The sequence below is a fragment of the Elephantulus edwardii genome, unplaced genomic scaffold (assembly GCF_000299155.1).
Source record: "Elephantulus edwardii isolate Elephantulus edwardi_28Jun2011 unplaced genomic scaffold, EleEdw1.0 scaffold00251, whole genome shotgun sequence".
NCBI lineage: Eukaryota > Metazoa > Chordata > Mammalia > Macroscelidea > Macroscelididae > Elephantulus > Elephantulus edwardii.
Window position 1 is genome coordinate 1,385,827 of NW_006400001.1, and position 16,795 is coordinate 1,402,621.

Consider the following 16,795-nt stretch of genomic DNA (forward strand, 5'->3'; position numbering starts at 1 on the left):
CTCTGATGCATAGCAAGTAATTGCAAAGACCATGGCTTGTATCAGCCACATCTTAATTTCCAGGCTGGCATCATTACTCTTCAGTACTCTGGAGAGGTCCCTGACAGATTCTCCCAATGCAATTTGTCTTTGGATTTCCTGGCTGCTGGTATCAAGAGTGTAGATTGTGGAGCCAAGCAAGCTAAAGGTTGTTAATAATCGCAAACTCTTCACCATCTATCATTATGCTGCTTATTGGCCCAGTGATGAGAATCTTTGTTTTCTTGCTGTTGAGCTTCAATCCACTTTGAAGGCATCAAATTCTAATAGCCCTATAACTGCTGTTTCCCCCATACTCTGAAAACAGTGGATTATCTACTACTGTAATATCATTCTGGTTCACCACATGTACATGCTTTAACAATGGCCCTCCTATCTTATATGTTCTACGTACCACCACTGATGAAGTCATTATTGCCTGCCAATTGACAATTCCAATTGACAATGACAATTCCAAAATTCAATTTTATTATCTGCCTTCTTGGACCATTTTTAGCACCACAATTCTCTCAGTCAGGTTCTATGGAGAGTAGATTCTGAGACAACAAGTAGAATTCAGGAATTTGATGGCACCTAACACTACAATATCACACAGGAGGAGGGAACTTCGGTGATTCAGTGCTGGAATTCTTGTTTTCCCTGTGGTAGACTCAGGTTTGATTTCTAGCCAATATACTTCATGTACATGGAAGTTGGCTTACTGCTATGACTTTTAATAGCATTGGTATGTAATGTTCCCTTGCTCTGTTTCCATAACAGCCTCTTGATCTAGGTATAGGTTTTTCATGATGACTACTAGGCAAAATTGAGCACCTTAGTCCTTAAACTAACATCATTGTTCCTCGGTAACTTGAAGAGGTCTTTTACTGCAGACTTTTCCAGCACAATATATCTCCTGGAAGAAGAGTGGGCAGTTTCCTCCCACGGAATTAACTGCCTCTAAAAACCTACCACAGGGTCAGCTATGGGTCAGTTCTGACTCTACAGTACACAACAACAGCATCATTTATATTACATACTCCCAAGGAGCAGCTGGTGACCTCGAGCCGTGCAACTTCAGGATGGCAGCACAGCTTCTTGCCCCTAGGCTGCCAAAGTTTGATAATTTCTACACTCCATCGGATCACCTTTTTTTTTTTTTTGGAATGGGAGTAAATATGGATTTCATCCAGTTAGTTGGCAAACTGATTGTCCTCCAGATTTCATGGCACAACCTGGTCAGCTCATCTTTTTGTTGAAATACGTCAATTGGTATGCCATCAGTTCCTGGGGTCTTATTTTTTGCCAATTCCTTCAGAGCAGCTTGAACTTCCTCTTTCATCACCATTGGCTCTTGATCATATGTTGTTTCATAAGATTCTTCTGTTGTTTCATAAGATTCTCTGTGTACTTCTTCCATCTTCTTTGGTGCTTCCTGGGTCATTCATTCTACATTCTGCCCAGAGCATCTTTAATTATTGCAACTTGTGGCTCAAATTTGTTCTTCAGTTCTTTCAGCATAAAGAATGTTGAGTGAATTCTCCCTTTTGATTTCCTAACTCCAGCTCTTTGCACATTTCATTATAATACTTTGCTTTGTCTTCCCATGCCACCCTTTGAAATCTTTTGTTCAACTCCTTAACATCTTGATTTCTTCCCTTTGCCTTGATTTCTCAGTGTTTAGTACAGTATTCAGCCTCTTTTGACATCCATCTTGGTCTTTTATTCTTCCTCCATCTTTGTAATATCTTTTGCAGTCTTTATGGATGATGATATTCTTGGTATACTCCCCCAACTCATCTGATCTTCGCTCATTAGTATTCAAAGCCTCCACCCTGTTCCCGTTATGGTCTTAAAATTCAGGAGGAAGAGGCTCGAGGTCAAATTTTGGTCCTTGTGGATTTGATTTTATTTTCTTTAGCTTCAGTTTGAACTTGCAACCAGTAGTTGAGGATCTGTTCCACAAACAGCACCTTGCCTACAGTTGATATTGAGATTCTCCAACTTCCCCCCCCCACAAATGTAATCAATCTGATTCTTATGTAGGTGATCAGGTGAGGTACATATCAATACAGTCACCATTTGTGCTTCTTATAAAAGGTATCTGTGATGAATACAACATTGACTGTACAGAATTCTATCATTCTGTCTCTAGCCTCATTTCTGTCACCAAGTCCATGTTTCCAGAGCGCTAATCCTTCTTTCTTGTTCTAAACTTTTGCATTCCAGTCCCTTATTATTACTTGCAAATAAAGCACACTTAGACTAGCAAATATGGCACTGCAGGTTATGTTTCATATTGGGAATCACAAAAGAGGAGAAACAGTTGCAAAGAGATCCTAGTAATTAATTGAAAGTGGAATGTGAAAAGTGAAAATGTAGGAAAATTGGAAATTGTTAAAGAGAAAAATGGAACACATAAATATATACATACTAGGCATTTGCAAACTGAAATGAAATGGGACATTTTAATTCAGATAAAAAATGGTATGATCAAATATGCTGGAAATCAAAAGGTAAGACAAAAAATGAGATCATAGTCATAGTTTAAAAAAAGATCATTTCTAGATCCATCTTGACATACAATGAGTGACAAGATAATATCCATATGCATACAAGGAAGACCTGTTAATACCACTATAATTTAACTTTATACACCAACAGCGAGAGCCAAAAAGGAAGAAACAGATTACTTCTACCAGCTGTTGCAATAAAAAATCAATCAGATATGCAACCATCTCACATAGTTTGAGCATATTGCCAGGAGGGACCAGACCTTGAAGAAGGACATCATGCTTGGAAGGAAAAAGGGACAACTCAAGAGAAGACCCTTGATGACATAAATTGACACAGTGACTGAGGTAATGGGAGTAAATCTGTTAGAAACTGAGATTAGCTCAGGATAGGATAGTGTTCAGAGCTATTGTGGATAGGGTCATTATGAGTTACAATTGACTTGATGGCACATAACAACAACTATGCAAAAATTGTACATAAACTAAAAAGCAGTTGTCTGAATAGAACAAAGGACCACTGCATGGTTGAAAATTTTGAAAGGTGTGTAGCAGGATTATATCCTTTCTCCGTACCTATTCAATCTGTATGCTGAGCAAATCATTCAAGAAGTTGGACTACATGTTAAAGACTGTGACATCAGGATTGAAGGATGGCTCATCAATAACCTGAGCTATGAAGCTGATACAACTTTGCTTACAGAAAGTGAAGAAGACGTGGAACACTTAGTGCAGATCAAAGACTACAGCCTTCAATATACAATACAACTTAACATCAAGAAAATAAAAATCCTCACCACCGGGCTAATAGGCTACGTCATGACAGATGAGAAAAAGGTTTGAAGCTGTCAAGGTTTTCATTTTACTTCGATCCATAATCGACACTCATGGAAACAGCAGTCAGGAAACAAAACACCAAATCCCCCCAAAATACACGTTGTCCTGGGAAAATCTGTTGCCAAGGATCTCTCCAAAATGTTAGAAAGCAAGAATATTGATTTAAACCCTATGATGTGCCTGATACAGGCCATAATCATTTCAACCCCTTGCTATGCATCTGAAAGTCGGACAATCATAAGGATGGTCAAAGAAGAATCTATGCCTTTGAATTGTGGCGTTGAAGAGAAGTCTTGAATATCCCACAGACTGCCAAATGAATAAAAAAGTATGTCTTGGAGGAAGTACAGCCAGGCGTTCCTTAGAGAAAAAAATGGCAGTATCTCACATACATTTGGAATGTTGTCAGGAGAGGTCAGTTCTTGGAAAGTCATCATGCTGGAAGGTTGGAGCATCAGGAAAAGAAAGGAAGACTTTCAATAAGATGAATTGACACAGTGACACAGTAACAGTGGGCTTGAGCATTTTAGAGATGGTGTGGTGGGATAGCATAGGGCAAGATTCAGAGATCTATTCATAGGATTGCCGTTATAACCACTGGAAAGCACCTAAAACCATCATCTTCATTAACTATTGATGAATCTCAAAGGCTATAGATAGCCAGTTGAGTGTGTCTTACATCTCAAGATAAAGAAAACAAAGATCCTTATAATTAAGACCAATAAACAACAGTTGGGATCCTTTGTACAGCAGAAAGAGTTCTATAGGCTAGAAATTTAAAATCAAAGTTTCAGCAGGGCCATGCATCTTTTTTGAGGATCTTTCCTCCGTGCTCAAAGTACGTGAGACGAATAAAGAAGTAGGATTCATACTGTCTTAGGCAAAGAAGGCACACAGGCGTGGGTGGGGTGGGTGGGGGGTTGGCGGGCCCGAACAAACATAAAAGTTCCAGCAAAACTTCAAAGGTCCAACGCACATTGTCTGCAGAGGGTAGAGAAAAGGTCAAAAGGGATCATGACAAGCTCTGGCGTTTTTTTCACAACAGTTTTCTCACTGCAGTTGAGTGGTATATTTTACAGATTAAGTTCTGATCTTGTCTCTGTTGGTCTCAGGCTGCCCTAAAGCAAAGACAATGCTGATGGGTCCGATTTTCTGAAGAGGATTAGACTTCTGTTCTTATTCTCAATGAGAGAAAGATGAGATTTAAATTGAGATCCAAGGCCTTGCACACCCGTTTAAAGGCCGCCTGGCAGGTTGATTGCAATCTGCTAGGAAGGGGGCGGAGCCTGCGTAACGCATGGTGGGCGGGCCCGAGGGGCGGTGGGCGGGCGTTGCCGCCTCCGGGCGGCGTGCACGCGCACCGCAGGCGGAAACACGCACGCACGCACGCACGCACGGTGCGGAAGCGCGCGCGCAGGCCCGCCCTTCGTCGCCGCCGCCATTTTAGCTCCTGGTTCCGGCCGCACGGTGTTATCTGTTGTAGCGGGAAGGGTGAGGGTACTCCAGAGTTGGGTAGCTGCCATCGAACCGCACCGCGACAGCCTTCTCTTTCTTCGTAACCACCAGCTCGGAGCGTCCGAAGATGTCCAAGCGACACCGGTTGGACCTGGGAGAAGATTACCCCTCCGGCAAGAAGCGTGCGGGGACCGATGGGTAAGCCAGGCCAGGGGCGCGAGGCAGGGACTCGGGCTTTGTTGAGGTCGCGATGGGCCGGGGGGTGGGGTTGAGGGGGAGCAGGCCAGCACCGGCCTGCAGAACGGGACCGCGATCTGGAGCCTTTGTTTCCTTCGGGGCCGGGGGAAGCGGCGCCACTCGAGGCGGCCGGCCCAGCAAGGGCGCCGGGGATGTGCGCGCGTGGCCGGGCCGCCGCCCGTCTTCCTCGGGGCGGTGGCGAGGCCTGTGGCGGCCACGAGGGCGGTTCTGGCCGGGCCGATTCGAACCAAGAGACCTTTTTCCAAGGCGGGGGTTGGGGGGACGGGACCGCAGCGCGGACCTCGTGGTCTGGCTTCCGCTCGAAGGCCTGGGTTTATGGGGGCGGAGCGGAGAAGGGCGAGAGATTCGGCCTCCCAAGGGCAACGGGCACTTTGCAGGGCCGAGGGCCCGGGGGCGCGATCCCGGGGAGGGGCTATCTCCGAAAGGCAATCGGGGGGGCGTGCAGGAGCGCGCGGGTTCTGGGGGAGGCCGGGATGGTGGTGGCGGGAGTTAAGTGCGAGACGTGCGGGCGATCGCGATGGGGGGGGTGGTGCGCAGGGAGCTCGGCGGGTGCCCGGCGGGCTGGTGGCCAGGGGAGGACAGGGTCATCCCATTTTAAGGGCTTGGCGGGAGGCAGCGTCCATTCAAACTCTCCCTACCTCTCAGCAAACTTGCGCGCTCTGCCTCCGCTCCCGCCGTCTCTCCTTTATTTCCTGCTTGAGTTACATCACTGGAAGAGGACATGCTTGGAGTAGGAGTGGGAGGTTGCCTTCCGATCTCCCCCAAGTTATTCTCATTCCAGCCCGCCCCCCATTCTTCATACACAACTTTTGAATTCTAGAGACCCTTATGATAAAGAAAGAAAAAAAAAAAAGAATTTGTCACATTTATGACAGCCTCCTTTGCTCCTGGGGACAGGAGGTGGTTTGGGAGTTGAAGATTCAAGAGTGTTTCTTCTGATAAGCTTTCCCCTCCCTTAGTCTTTCCTGAAAGATGCATTAGTAATGACATCAAATTCTTCTCTTGTCATCACACTCCCCCTCCAGTTCCTGAAGTATGTAGGCCTATTTGGGTAATTGAGGGCGAAAGCCTGAATATGCAAATAGTTGGAATACTTTTCTGTTGTGTGTGGACCCAGTTAGCTGTGCTAAGTCATCTCTGTCGCTTTTGTAAATTTTTGTTGCCCAGAAGTCCTGGATGTGGATTGACTGTTAGTGTCTGCGGTGTGAACCAGGCTTTCTAGTGCTGTTTTATATGCTGAACTTCTAAAGCAGAAATTTGATCTTAGAAATAAACTATATTTTACAATATTAATTGCTTTTTCTCCCTAAGTTACACTCTTTCCCCCAAAATAACAGCTCGCCTGCCTAGTAAAACTTGAATGTCTTGGAGCTGCAGGGTACAGACACTCTTAAGGGCTGAAGTGACTTGTTAAAAATTCACTGAAGGAACCGGGAAATGAGACCTCATGCTGTAAACTTGGTTGGTGCAAGTTTGTACAACATTGGAGTGCCTGGTCTAGAACTTGCGGTTTTCACCCCATTCCACGTAGCTTGTATTTGTAGCTGGAGAGTGCTTGCAGCCAATGTAGATTTTCACTCTTAGCCTGTTGTTTTCCCCCTTTATATTGCTTGTCTTAGATGCTAATTGTAATGACACGTGTGATGGGCCTCTCATGTAGGGAATACTTGGGGTTTGTTGCTTGTAAGTAAAAAATAAATTGCTTGTCATCTGGCTGAGTTGGAAGTAGTGTCTCAGAAGACTTCAGATTAGTGCATTAGATCCTTTCTCTTTGGGTATGTGCACCATGTAAAGATGTTTCCTTGTGGTTAGTGGGCTCATGGTTTGTATACAGGGTTGCTTCCTTCCTCTTGCAGGTGGTGACTTTAAGATTCCCTTGTGTTGTACTTTTTGTCTGTGGATGAAAAAATGAATTCAATTTTGGAATAAGAACACCTGCGTGCTGGAAGACTGTTTTATACTCTTTTATATCTTGAGTAGTTATTTTCTCATAGAACTAGTTTTCTTTAGTGTGACTTGAAGTATTTATTAGTGTGTAGAGGATTTTCCGTTTTGGTGACTCTTTTCAGCTGCAATCCTAGAGACTTGGGGGGGGGCGGCGGACGATTGAAATTGTTAAGTGATACTGGAGTATGACTTCCAATTGTCCATGCTCTCAGATTTTACTTTGTTTTTATCTGCCAAATAAAACTTTGAGGTTATAAAGAGAAGTTGGAGGCTTAGGTTAATTGTTGTGTACCATTGAGTCAGAACTGATTCATAGTTTACTCTTACAGGAGGAGATTACTTACAGTGGCTGGTGGATTCGAACCGCCTTTGCCTTGGCAGTGCAATTCCTTACATTCAGCTGTATACTGTTGACTTCATTCTTCTTTCCATTATCCCAGAAAATCTGCTAACGTTTGTCACTGAAAAGACAAAAGATAATTGAAGAACGGGGAGGAGGAGCCCTCTTAAAATTAGGGAGTTTTCTCTTTTTTGTTTCAGTCGCTTCCTGATAAGAGCTTTTCCTATTTGTATAAAAGCGGAACATCGTGCTTTTTTACTATTTAGAATGCTTACTTTAATGTGTACCTGGCATTATTTTGGGTGCTGTATGTATGAATATGCTTTTACTACAGTATCATGAAGATACAGTGATAGAACATGCCCCCTGGAATATGGTGGTTGTTAAGTGCGATTGAATTGAATTAGTCGTAGTTGAGCCTCTAGTGGGTTTTTAAAAGGAGGTTGTCCGTTTTAACGTAGAGAGCATCTGGTAGATTTGAACTGCATGGTTTTGAGTTTGCAGCACACAGCCTTACCACTCAGCTACCAGAGCTCCCTCGTGGAATATTAATATTCTTAGGAAAACTATATAAATACATACATATTAATGATATTTATTGCATTTCTTCATTTGCCATAATGAACACAAACTAAGCTCCCTTATTAAAGAAACATTTCATATTGTTCCCACCTTTAATCATTTAATTAAAAAAAAAGAATTTTCCTTCAATTCCTGCATGATTTCTCACAGATGCGAACTAGATGCATTTGTGGTTTGATTATTCCTTCCCACAAACATGCCAGAACTATAGAGATCACTTACCTGTTTTATTGTCTACATAGCTTTACAGTTGTAAAGGTATCTATAGCTTATGTACCTAATTTCCTGTTCATCGATGCTTAGTTTCTCGGTCTTCAGTATGGTAAATGAAGACATGGAATAAATATCTTGTTACCTGCTGTCAGGTTCCAACTGACTCATAGCTGACCCTCCAAGGATTTTTCAGAGGCAGAAAATAACAAGAGGAGATTACCCATTCTTTTCCCATGAGACAGTTGGTGGCTTTGAACCATGTGGCTTTGTGTTTATTACAGTGAGAGTGATTACCACTAGGCCATTGTGTATACTTACGAGTATATATTTGTACAGTTTCCCCTAGGAATTAGTTCCAGAAGTGAGATTGCCAGATACAAAGCAACACTTACTAATTTTTGTGGCTAGTTTACATCTTCATTAGCAGTGCCATAGCAAGCCTTCTTTAACATGGCATTGTAAATTTAAAAAAATGTTTCATGATAAGTGCCATTTTGGAGGCATTTACACCACTTGAAAGCTGTTTTGTAAAATCCTTTAATCCTTTGTTTACAGTATAAAACAGAAGCTGTTAATTGCCATATTATATATATGAGGGGACTGAGGCAGTAGAGAAGTTAATCTCTTGTGGTCAGACAGCTAGTTAAAAAGTACACAGCTAGAACTGAAGGAGGTAGTAGAAACCATGTGCTTAATAGCTGTCGTGTTTTGTATTTCTAATGTTTGTTCTCCCCTTTGGAAGGTAGACACTTTAATCTGTACCATTTACATCACTGACTAGTCCCATTGGTATGGCAGAGTACTGAATAGCACATGGTCTGCCAAAAGAACAAACACGTATGTCCTAGAGAAAGTGCAAGCAGAGTGCTCCTTAGAGGCAAGCTTGGTGAAACTTCTTTTCTCATAGTTAGGGCATGTTGTGAGGAGGGGCTGGCTGATCTTCTGAAAAGACGTGCTTGAAAAGCAGAGGATCAATGAAAGAGATGAAGACTCAACAGATGGATTAAACCATAACATTGGACTTCAGTATATCAGATGATGAGAATGGCACGGGATAAGGTCAGGGCTCAGATCCATTGTTCATAGGGTCTGTATAAATCATAGTTTAAGGTACGAAAACCAAACCCTGTCATTAGATTACTCCACATTTGTATTTGAGGGTAATACAAAGCTTTTCTTTATTTGTGGGCATCTTAAACCAGGTACAAAATGAGAACCTGCATTGAGGGTGGTTGATGACAGATGCATTTCTAAAGCAGGCCAGGGCTCAGAAGTTCTGAATTGTGAAATTTTGTTTGGTACATTAATTAGATTGGTTTACATTAATTAGATTGGTTTACTTTCTCTTTGTTTAGGAAGCACAGAAGGATTGATTTTATTGTAGTTTGTGTATCATATGAATCTTTAGAAAGTGTATATTCAACAAGAAAAGGTAAATATAAATACAGGATTTTTTTTCTCCTAAGCTTATTTTTGTGGATGAATTTTATTTAATGACCGTATATGATTTGCTGTTTCTCCACTTGAGAAACCACCCTGACATACTGAGTTTAACATTTTACCCGTACTCCTCCTAAGAATATGCTTGCTATCTGGGTGATCTGTTGTTAATTGAAAATTAATGTGTTTTCCTGTTCTACCAGTAAGACTTGGGGTATGTTGTTGTTAGATGCCACTGAGTCTAGTACAACCTATCACAATCCTGTGATCAACAGATCTGAACCCTGTCTTATCCTCTGCCATCCTCACACTCTCTGACTCCCTTGGGCCCATTACTGCACTCACTTTGTCAGTCCATCTGGTTGAGGATCTTACTTTTGATGTTGCTCTACCTTCCCAAGTGTGATGCCCCTTTTCAAGGATCTCTTAGCATCATAACCCGAAGTAGTAAATGAGACACAACTTTATCATCTTTGCCTCCAGGGAGCACTTTGGCTGCACCTTCTCCAAGACAGCTGTTTGGGATAGTGTATTTATATTTTTGTGTTTTGTGAATAAACAATAATGATGTGTTTAGAGGCTTTTATCAAAGCTGCCTTGCTATTTTAAGTATGAATATGAACACTTAGTGGTGAGTTTGTCTGATGTAGAACTGGATCTGAAGTACATTGTTACTTATATAAGTAAAATGAGTAAATGTTATTTGGGTGACTTTGATTGTGACTCAGAGTAACCCTGTGAACAGAAATGGTGGTCCCTAGTAGAAGAATTGTAATCAAAACCTATAGTGACAACCAGCAAGAAACTAGAAGACATAATGCATTGGGAAATTCTACTATCATGGACTTGTTCAAGTACTAAGAGTAATTGTGTCTATTTAAAGACTAAGGTACACCATGATCTTTTCGCTTATTTACTGTGACTAAAAACTGGATAGTGAATAAAGATGACAGAAAAAGAATCCATTTTAGAAAAGGGGACCGAATATCCCATGGACTGCCAAAAGAATGAACAAGTCCACTTTGGAGGACATGCAACCGGGGTGCTTCTTAGAGGCAAAGATGGTGAAACTTTGTCTAACATACTGTGGACATGGAAAGTCAGGAAGGGCCACTCCTTGGAAAAAAGACAACATATTTGAAAAGATGGAGGATTAGAGAAAGTTGTCAGGAAGAGCCAGTCATGCTGGGAAGGGTAAAGGGTCAGAGAAGAGAGGAAGACAAGGGAGGTTGAAACAGTGACCTTAACAATGGAACATATCAGAAATGATGAGGATGGCACACACGATAGGGCAGGATTCAGATCTGTTTGTAATGTCCCTGTGAATTATAGTCAGCTCAGTGGTGATGTAACACAATAGTCCTAGAATTTAAGGGGTGGTGGAGGCTGAGTAATAAGGAGTTATGCTGCCAACCCAAAGGCAGAAGGTTGCAAAGGCACCAGCTGCTCCAAGGGGGACGTGCACAGTCTCCTGTATGATTTACAGCCTCTGGCTGGAGTGTCAGTGTAAATTGGTTTTGAATCGACAGCACATTTTAAAAAAGGATCCCTGGTAGCAGCTTGTCAGCCTGCTAACAAAAGCTCATAGTTCAGATCCACCAGCCAATCTGAGGGAGAAAGATGATCAGTCTCCTCCTGTACATCCTGTGAATAAACATTTACAGCCTCAGAAATCCAGTGGAGGGTTGCTATGAGTTAGAATTAGCTCAGTTTGGAGAAAATCATATAAGGGTGATGTAGTGGTTGGGCATGTGGCTTGTGACCTTTCCATTAAGGTCATTGGTTCAAACCCAGCAGCAATTCCTCAGAGAAATGCTCTGATGGTTTGTCCCAGCGGTTCACAGGCGTGTGTACTCTGTTAAATAGAATCTGCTGGCAAGAACGCTTGACAGCGTGCATCAGTAAGTTTATTATAGTAGCTCTTTGCATAGTTCAGGAAGCTCTAGTGTATCCTACATCAAGTTGTGCTGCTGAATTAAAGGCTCCTTGTCTCCAATGTTTCAAACTCCCTGCAGTCTTCTCTTGTTAGGATTTCTAGCTTCTGGAGCTCAGTGACAGTGAGTGTGCAGTTTCTGCATAGTTTTTTTATAGTAGCATTCACTGAAATGTGGTTTTAATTTGGTTATATATCTCTTATGGTTAAGCGAGTTACAGGATAATGTATCATCCTTTATCAAGGAGTCACTACGTGGTTCAAATTTTGGAAAGAAGTGCATCAGGGATGCATCTTATCTCCACACCCTTTCAATCTGTATGTGGTACAGATCATTTGGGAGGCTGGATTTTATGAGGAAAAATGTGACATCAGAATGAATTATGTAGATGACACTACCTTGCTTGCTGAAACTGAGGTCCTGAAGTGCTTGCTGCAGAAAGTTAAGGGAGAACAAGTCTTACCTAGAGTGAATGAAACCAAGCTGCTCCTTGGAGGCAAAGATTTCGAAGCTCTATCTCATATATACTTTGGGCAAGTTGCCAGGAGGGGCCAGCCATTGGAGAAAGACATCATACTTGGAAGAGTGAAAGTACAGTCAAGGAGAGGAAGACTCTGGATGAGATGAATTGACAGAGTAACTGGGGTAATGGGAGTAGGTGTGTAACGACAGTGAGATTGGCTCAGAATAGGACAGGGCTCACGATTATTGTACAAAGGGTTGCTGTGAATCGCAGGCAACTTGATGACACAAAGCAACGTCATCCTTTATGTCTATTTCACAGTTATCATATTGCACAAATTATACAGGAGATAATACATGATAAAGAATTTACATAAAAACACCTACAAAAGAATAAAAGAATATTTCTAAAAATGAGTTCTAAAAGGAAGTGGTGTTCAAAATTACCACTGTTTACATACATAACTAATGAAAGGTAATGATTTGATGACCTAGTCTGTACAGTTTCTCTGCTAACCCAAAGCACATCCCCCTCATAATTCAAAATCACAGAGTGGCTCTATGGGAGAAAGGTCAGCAATCTCCTTCCGTAGACATGTTGTTGTATGTGCCCTTGAGTTGCTTGTGACTCATAGCAACCCTGTGTACAAGAGCCCTAAACGCTGCTCAATCCTGGGCCAACCTCGCCGTCCCCGACACATTCATTCCCACCACCCCAGTTACAGAACCAATCCATCTCATAGCCTTTACATAACCCATAGACATACATCCTCATAAACTACATAGGTCCGTTCTGGGTTGGCTCTGACTTGATGGCAGTGATTTTGAGTTTCGTTGTGAGGGGCATTCAAGTCAGAACAGACTCATAGATGACCCTTCAGTGGGATTTTAGAGGTTGTGAGTTGCATTGGAAGAGATTGCCTGCCCATCTTTTTCCAGTAGAGCAGCTGTTGTATTTGAATCACCTGCCTTTGAGAAACACAGCCGTTCTACTAGGCTAGCAGAGCTCTACTGTAGTCTTTTTTGTTCAGTATCTGTGTACCTAGCGATATTCTTGTTAAATTTTGAGCATACTTAGAATTTAAAAATACCTCCACACATTCACTATAAAGCCACCCATAATCTAATTTCAAAATAGGACGTACTTAGCTTAAGAACCTATTCCTTCGACCAGGAGGTATTGTGTGAACAGAACAAGGGAACACTGCATGGTTTAAAATGAAGAAGGGAGTGCCTCAGGGTTGTATTCTCTCCGTACCTATTAGGGTATACGCTAAGCAGATGGACTCTATGAAAAGGAACGTGGCATCAGGGTTGGGGGACGACTCATCAGTAACCGGCATTATGCACATGACATAATCCTGCTTGCTCACAGTGAGGAGGACTTGAAGCATTTGTTGCAAAGATCAAAGAATACAGTCTTCAATATGGACTGCATCTCAGTGTTAACAAAACAAAGATTCTTACCACTGGTCCGGTAGACAACATTATGATAAATAGAGAAAAGATTGAAACTGTCAACAACTGTATGTTACTTGGATCCACAATCATCACCATCAGTACCAGCAGGCAGGAAGTCAGGAGATGTATTGCACTGGGAGCGTCTGCATTTAGGGACCTCTCCAAATTATTGAAGAGTAATGGTGTCATTTTGAGGACTAAAGTGTGTCTGATTCAGGCCAGGTGGTCTTTCTGATCACTTGCTAGGCATCTGAGAACTGGACGGTGAATAAGGATGATAGAAGAATTGATGACTTTGAGCTCTAGTGTTGGAGAAGAGCACAGAACATCTCATGGACTGAAGAAACAGACAACTATGTCTTGGAGAGGGTGCAGCCAGAGTGCTCTTCGGAGGCAAGGCTGATGTGGCTTCACCTCACAGACTTATAGCATGTTACTAAAAGGGACTGTTCTTGGAGAGGGACATGATGCCTGGGAAGAGAGGGTTGGGGATGGAGAGGAAGATCTTCTACCAGGTAGATTGACACGGTGACTGCCGCAATGGGTGCTAATGTATCAGGAAGTGTGAGGGTGGCAAAGGATAGGACGGTGTTCAGATCTATTGTTCATAGGGTTGCTATGGCTCTTACTCAAGGGCACCTAACCACAACAGCTCAAAAATGGCAAAATGTTAATGGGCACAGCATGACTGCAGGTTCTTTTTTGTTGATTTTGATAGTATTTGCACTTTGTACCAGTCTCTTTATTGGTCATTCTACTTATAAGTTCTTTATAATTATATATGCTATCATGAGCATATTGCATGAAATTCAGAAACTTAATTCTAAATTTTTGTTTTCTAGGAAGGACCGAGATCGTGACCGAGATCGTGAAGATAGGTCTAAAGACCGAGATCGGGAACGTGATAGAGGTGATCGGGAACGCGAGAGGGAGAAGGAGAAGGAGAAAGAATTGCGAGCTTCTACTAACGCCATGCTTATCAGTGCTGGATTACCGCCTCTGAAAGCTTCCCATTCAGCTCACTCAACCCACTCTGCTCACTCAACACATTCAGCACATTCTGCTCATTCAGCACACACAGGACATGCAGGACACACATCACTTCCACAGTGCATCAATCCATTCACCAATCTGCCCCACACTCCTCGATACTATGACATCCTGAAGAAGCGGCTCCAGCTGCCTGTTTGGGAGTACAAGGATAGGTTTACAGATATCCTGGTTAGACACCAATCCTTTGTGCTGGTTGGTGAGACTGGGTCTGGTAAAACAACACAGGTGAGTTCAAGTGTACCTCTGTCTTTTATTATTTTGTTCTTTTGTTCTCAGAATGTTGTTTATTTGCTCTTCCTGATCATCCTGGTTGCCTTCTAGAATAACTTTAAACAGGTGCTTTAATGGTTAATATTTTTTAGTGACTTTTCTAGCATGAGACTCCTGTAAGAAGAACCTGTCAGTCCTAAAGTGCGTTTGGGGAGGTGGTGCAGATAGCATTTGTCTCTTCCCAATTTTGTAAATTTAAGATTTAAATACAGCAGAGGGCCTTGCCATCCATCTTGCCTAAAGAGGCAGTGTGGATTTGGGAGTACAAAGTATGTGTTTTAGTTGAGAGAGCTAAATCATTGGGTTGGTTTTTGTTTAGAGGATTATTTTAGTTTTTACTTTTATTTGGCAACATGAATATTGCCTAATTTTTTAAAGACAAGGCAGCACTAAACTAAAACCTGTGTGTTCTTTCCTGATAAAATCTCCTTAACCAAGACCATCTGACCACCTCTTTATACCTCCACGTATAAAGCAGGTTTCCTGACCGTCTGGGATAGAGCAGGGGTTAGGGCTGTTGTGCCTAGGCTTGCAATGAGTTGCAGGTGACTTGATGGCACATAACAACAGGTAGAACATTAGTTGGTTGTTAATTTAGTTGTTTGTTAATTAGGTATGTAGACTTTTTAAAATGTGGATGTGCTCTTACTTACTGGGTCCTTGTTAATGGAAATCTAGGCTGTCTGGAGTGGTTTTGCATGTAGTGTATCATAGGGTGAATGACCAGAAGTGGGCCAGTCCTTTTCTTACTGTGATTCTTATAAGAAGGTCAAATAGCCTTCCATATTAACTCTGTCTCCCAGGAGCATGTAGAAGAAACCTTTTAAGTTTACATCTCGATTTTCAGAATTCTTAATAGGTAAAAAATAACATCTCATTGTATTTTCATACAAGTTTCAGATGAGTAAGTTTCAAGTTTATCTTTTTCCTTTGCTTAAGCCTAGATCAAGAAATTGTTTTCCAGGGAGCTCTGGTGGCCTAGTGGCAAGAAGCTGCACTGCAATCCCAGAGGCACATGGCTTAAATCCACCAGATGCTCTGCTGGAGAAAGAAGGACAATCTCCTTCTGTACCCACTCAGATCTGTTTTGATGGTACACACACACACACGAGATAATTAAAAAAGAAAAGAAATTGTTTTCCTTTGATTACAAAATAATGAGACCTGGCAATGACAGAAAATTTAGAAACTTAAGGAAAGCTGTGAAATGAATTTGCTCATGTTACGACGTACAGATAATTATTGTATTTTTCATGTACCTCAAATACATTTTTAAACTTATATTTATTTATTGTAGTATTATCAGTATTTTACACGGTTATTTCCAGTGGTTTCTCATAGCACCCATTTAATTAGTACTTGGGTGAAACAAGATCCTGTCTGGTTTACATGGTTTATACTTTACTTAAGCCATTCAGCATCCCTGCCTGGGAAATGTCAATTCCCATATAAAAGGAGAGCAAAATGAGATTCATGAGAATCTTAAGGAGGTTCCTGGGATTGCCTTGATTTCAATAATTTCTAGGTCTACACAGCTTCAATGGTTGAATTTCCCACAACTCATGTTATATCACACTGCTACTTCGGTGTGATAATGGTTAACCCTTTTATGTTAGAGATAAGGTTTTTTGTTATTAAACCGAAAAGAAAAGGGTCATGCCTGTCACCTTAAAGGTGAAGTTTGTGATTTTTAATATTAGTATTTGGCTTCAGAGCTGTTGTACATAAGTTTGTCTTGAGTTGCAGGCAACTGGACCCCACATAACAAGATTAGTATTTGGCTTTTCTGGATACTTAGGGTTATAGAGTATGTAGGGAACCTGAGGAAACTGGCGAACAGTCTAATGAATTTCACCCAGGTGCTTTTTTACATACTTTTCGCATCTTTGACTCAAAACCATTTTGTTTGGTTAGTTGTTAGTTGACGTCAAACTGACTATGACTCATGGCAACATTATGAGCAACAAATGTGAATCCTGTCGTATCCTGTGCCATTCTCATTATCTCTCACA

General features: G+C 41.8%; 1 protein-coding gene across 1 annotated transcript in view; it reads left to right on the plus strand.

The window, feature by feature from the left end:
• Positions 1 to 4,786: 4,786 nt before the first annotated feature.
• The window catches only part of DHX15 (DEAH (Asp-Glu-Ala-His) box helicase 15), a 46,362-nt gene continuing 34,353 nt past the window's right edge, over positions 4,787 to 16,795 (plus strand). The window contains exons 1-2 of the mRNA XM_006899273.1: positions 4,787 to 5,021; positions 14,303 to 14,738. Of these exons, the coding sequence (XP_006899335.1) occupies positions 4,951 to 5,021; positions 14,303 to 14,738 (507 nt within the window). The 5' untranslated portion in view covers positions 4,787 to 4,950. The remainder of the gene's footprint in view (positions 5,022 to 14,302; positions 14,739 to 16,795) is intronic.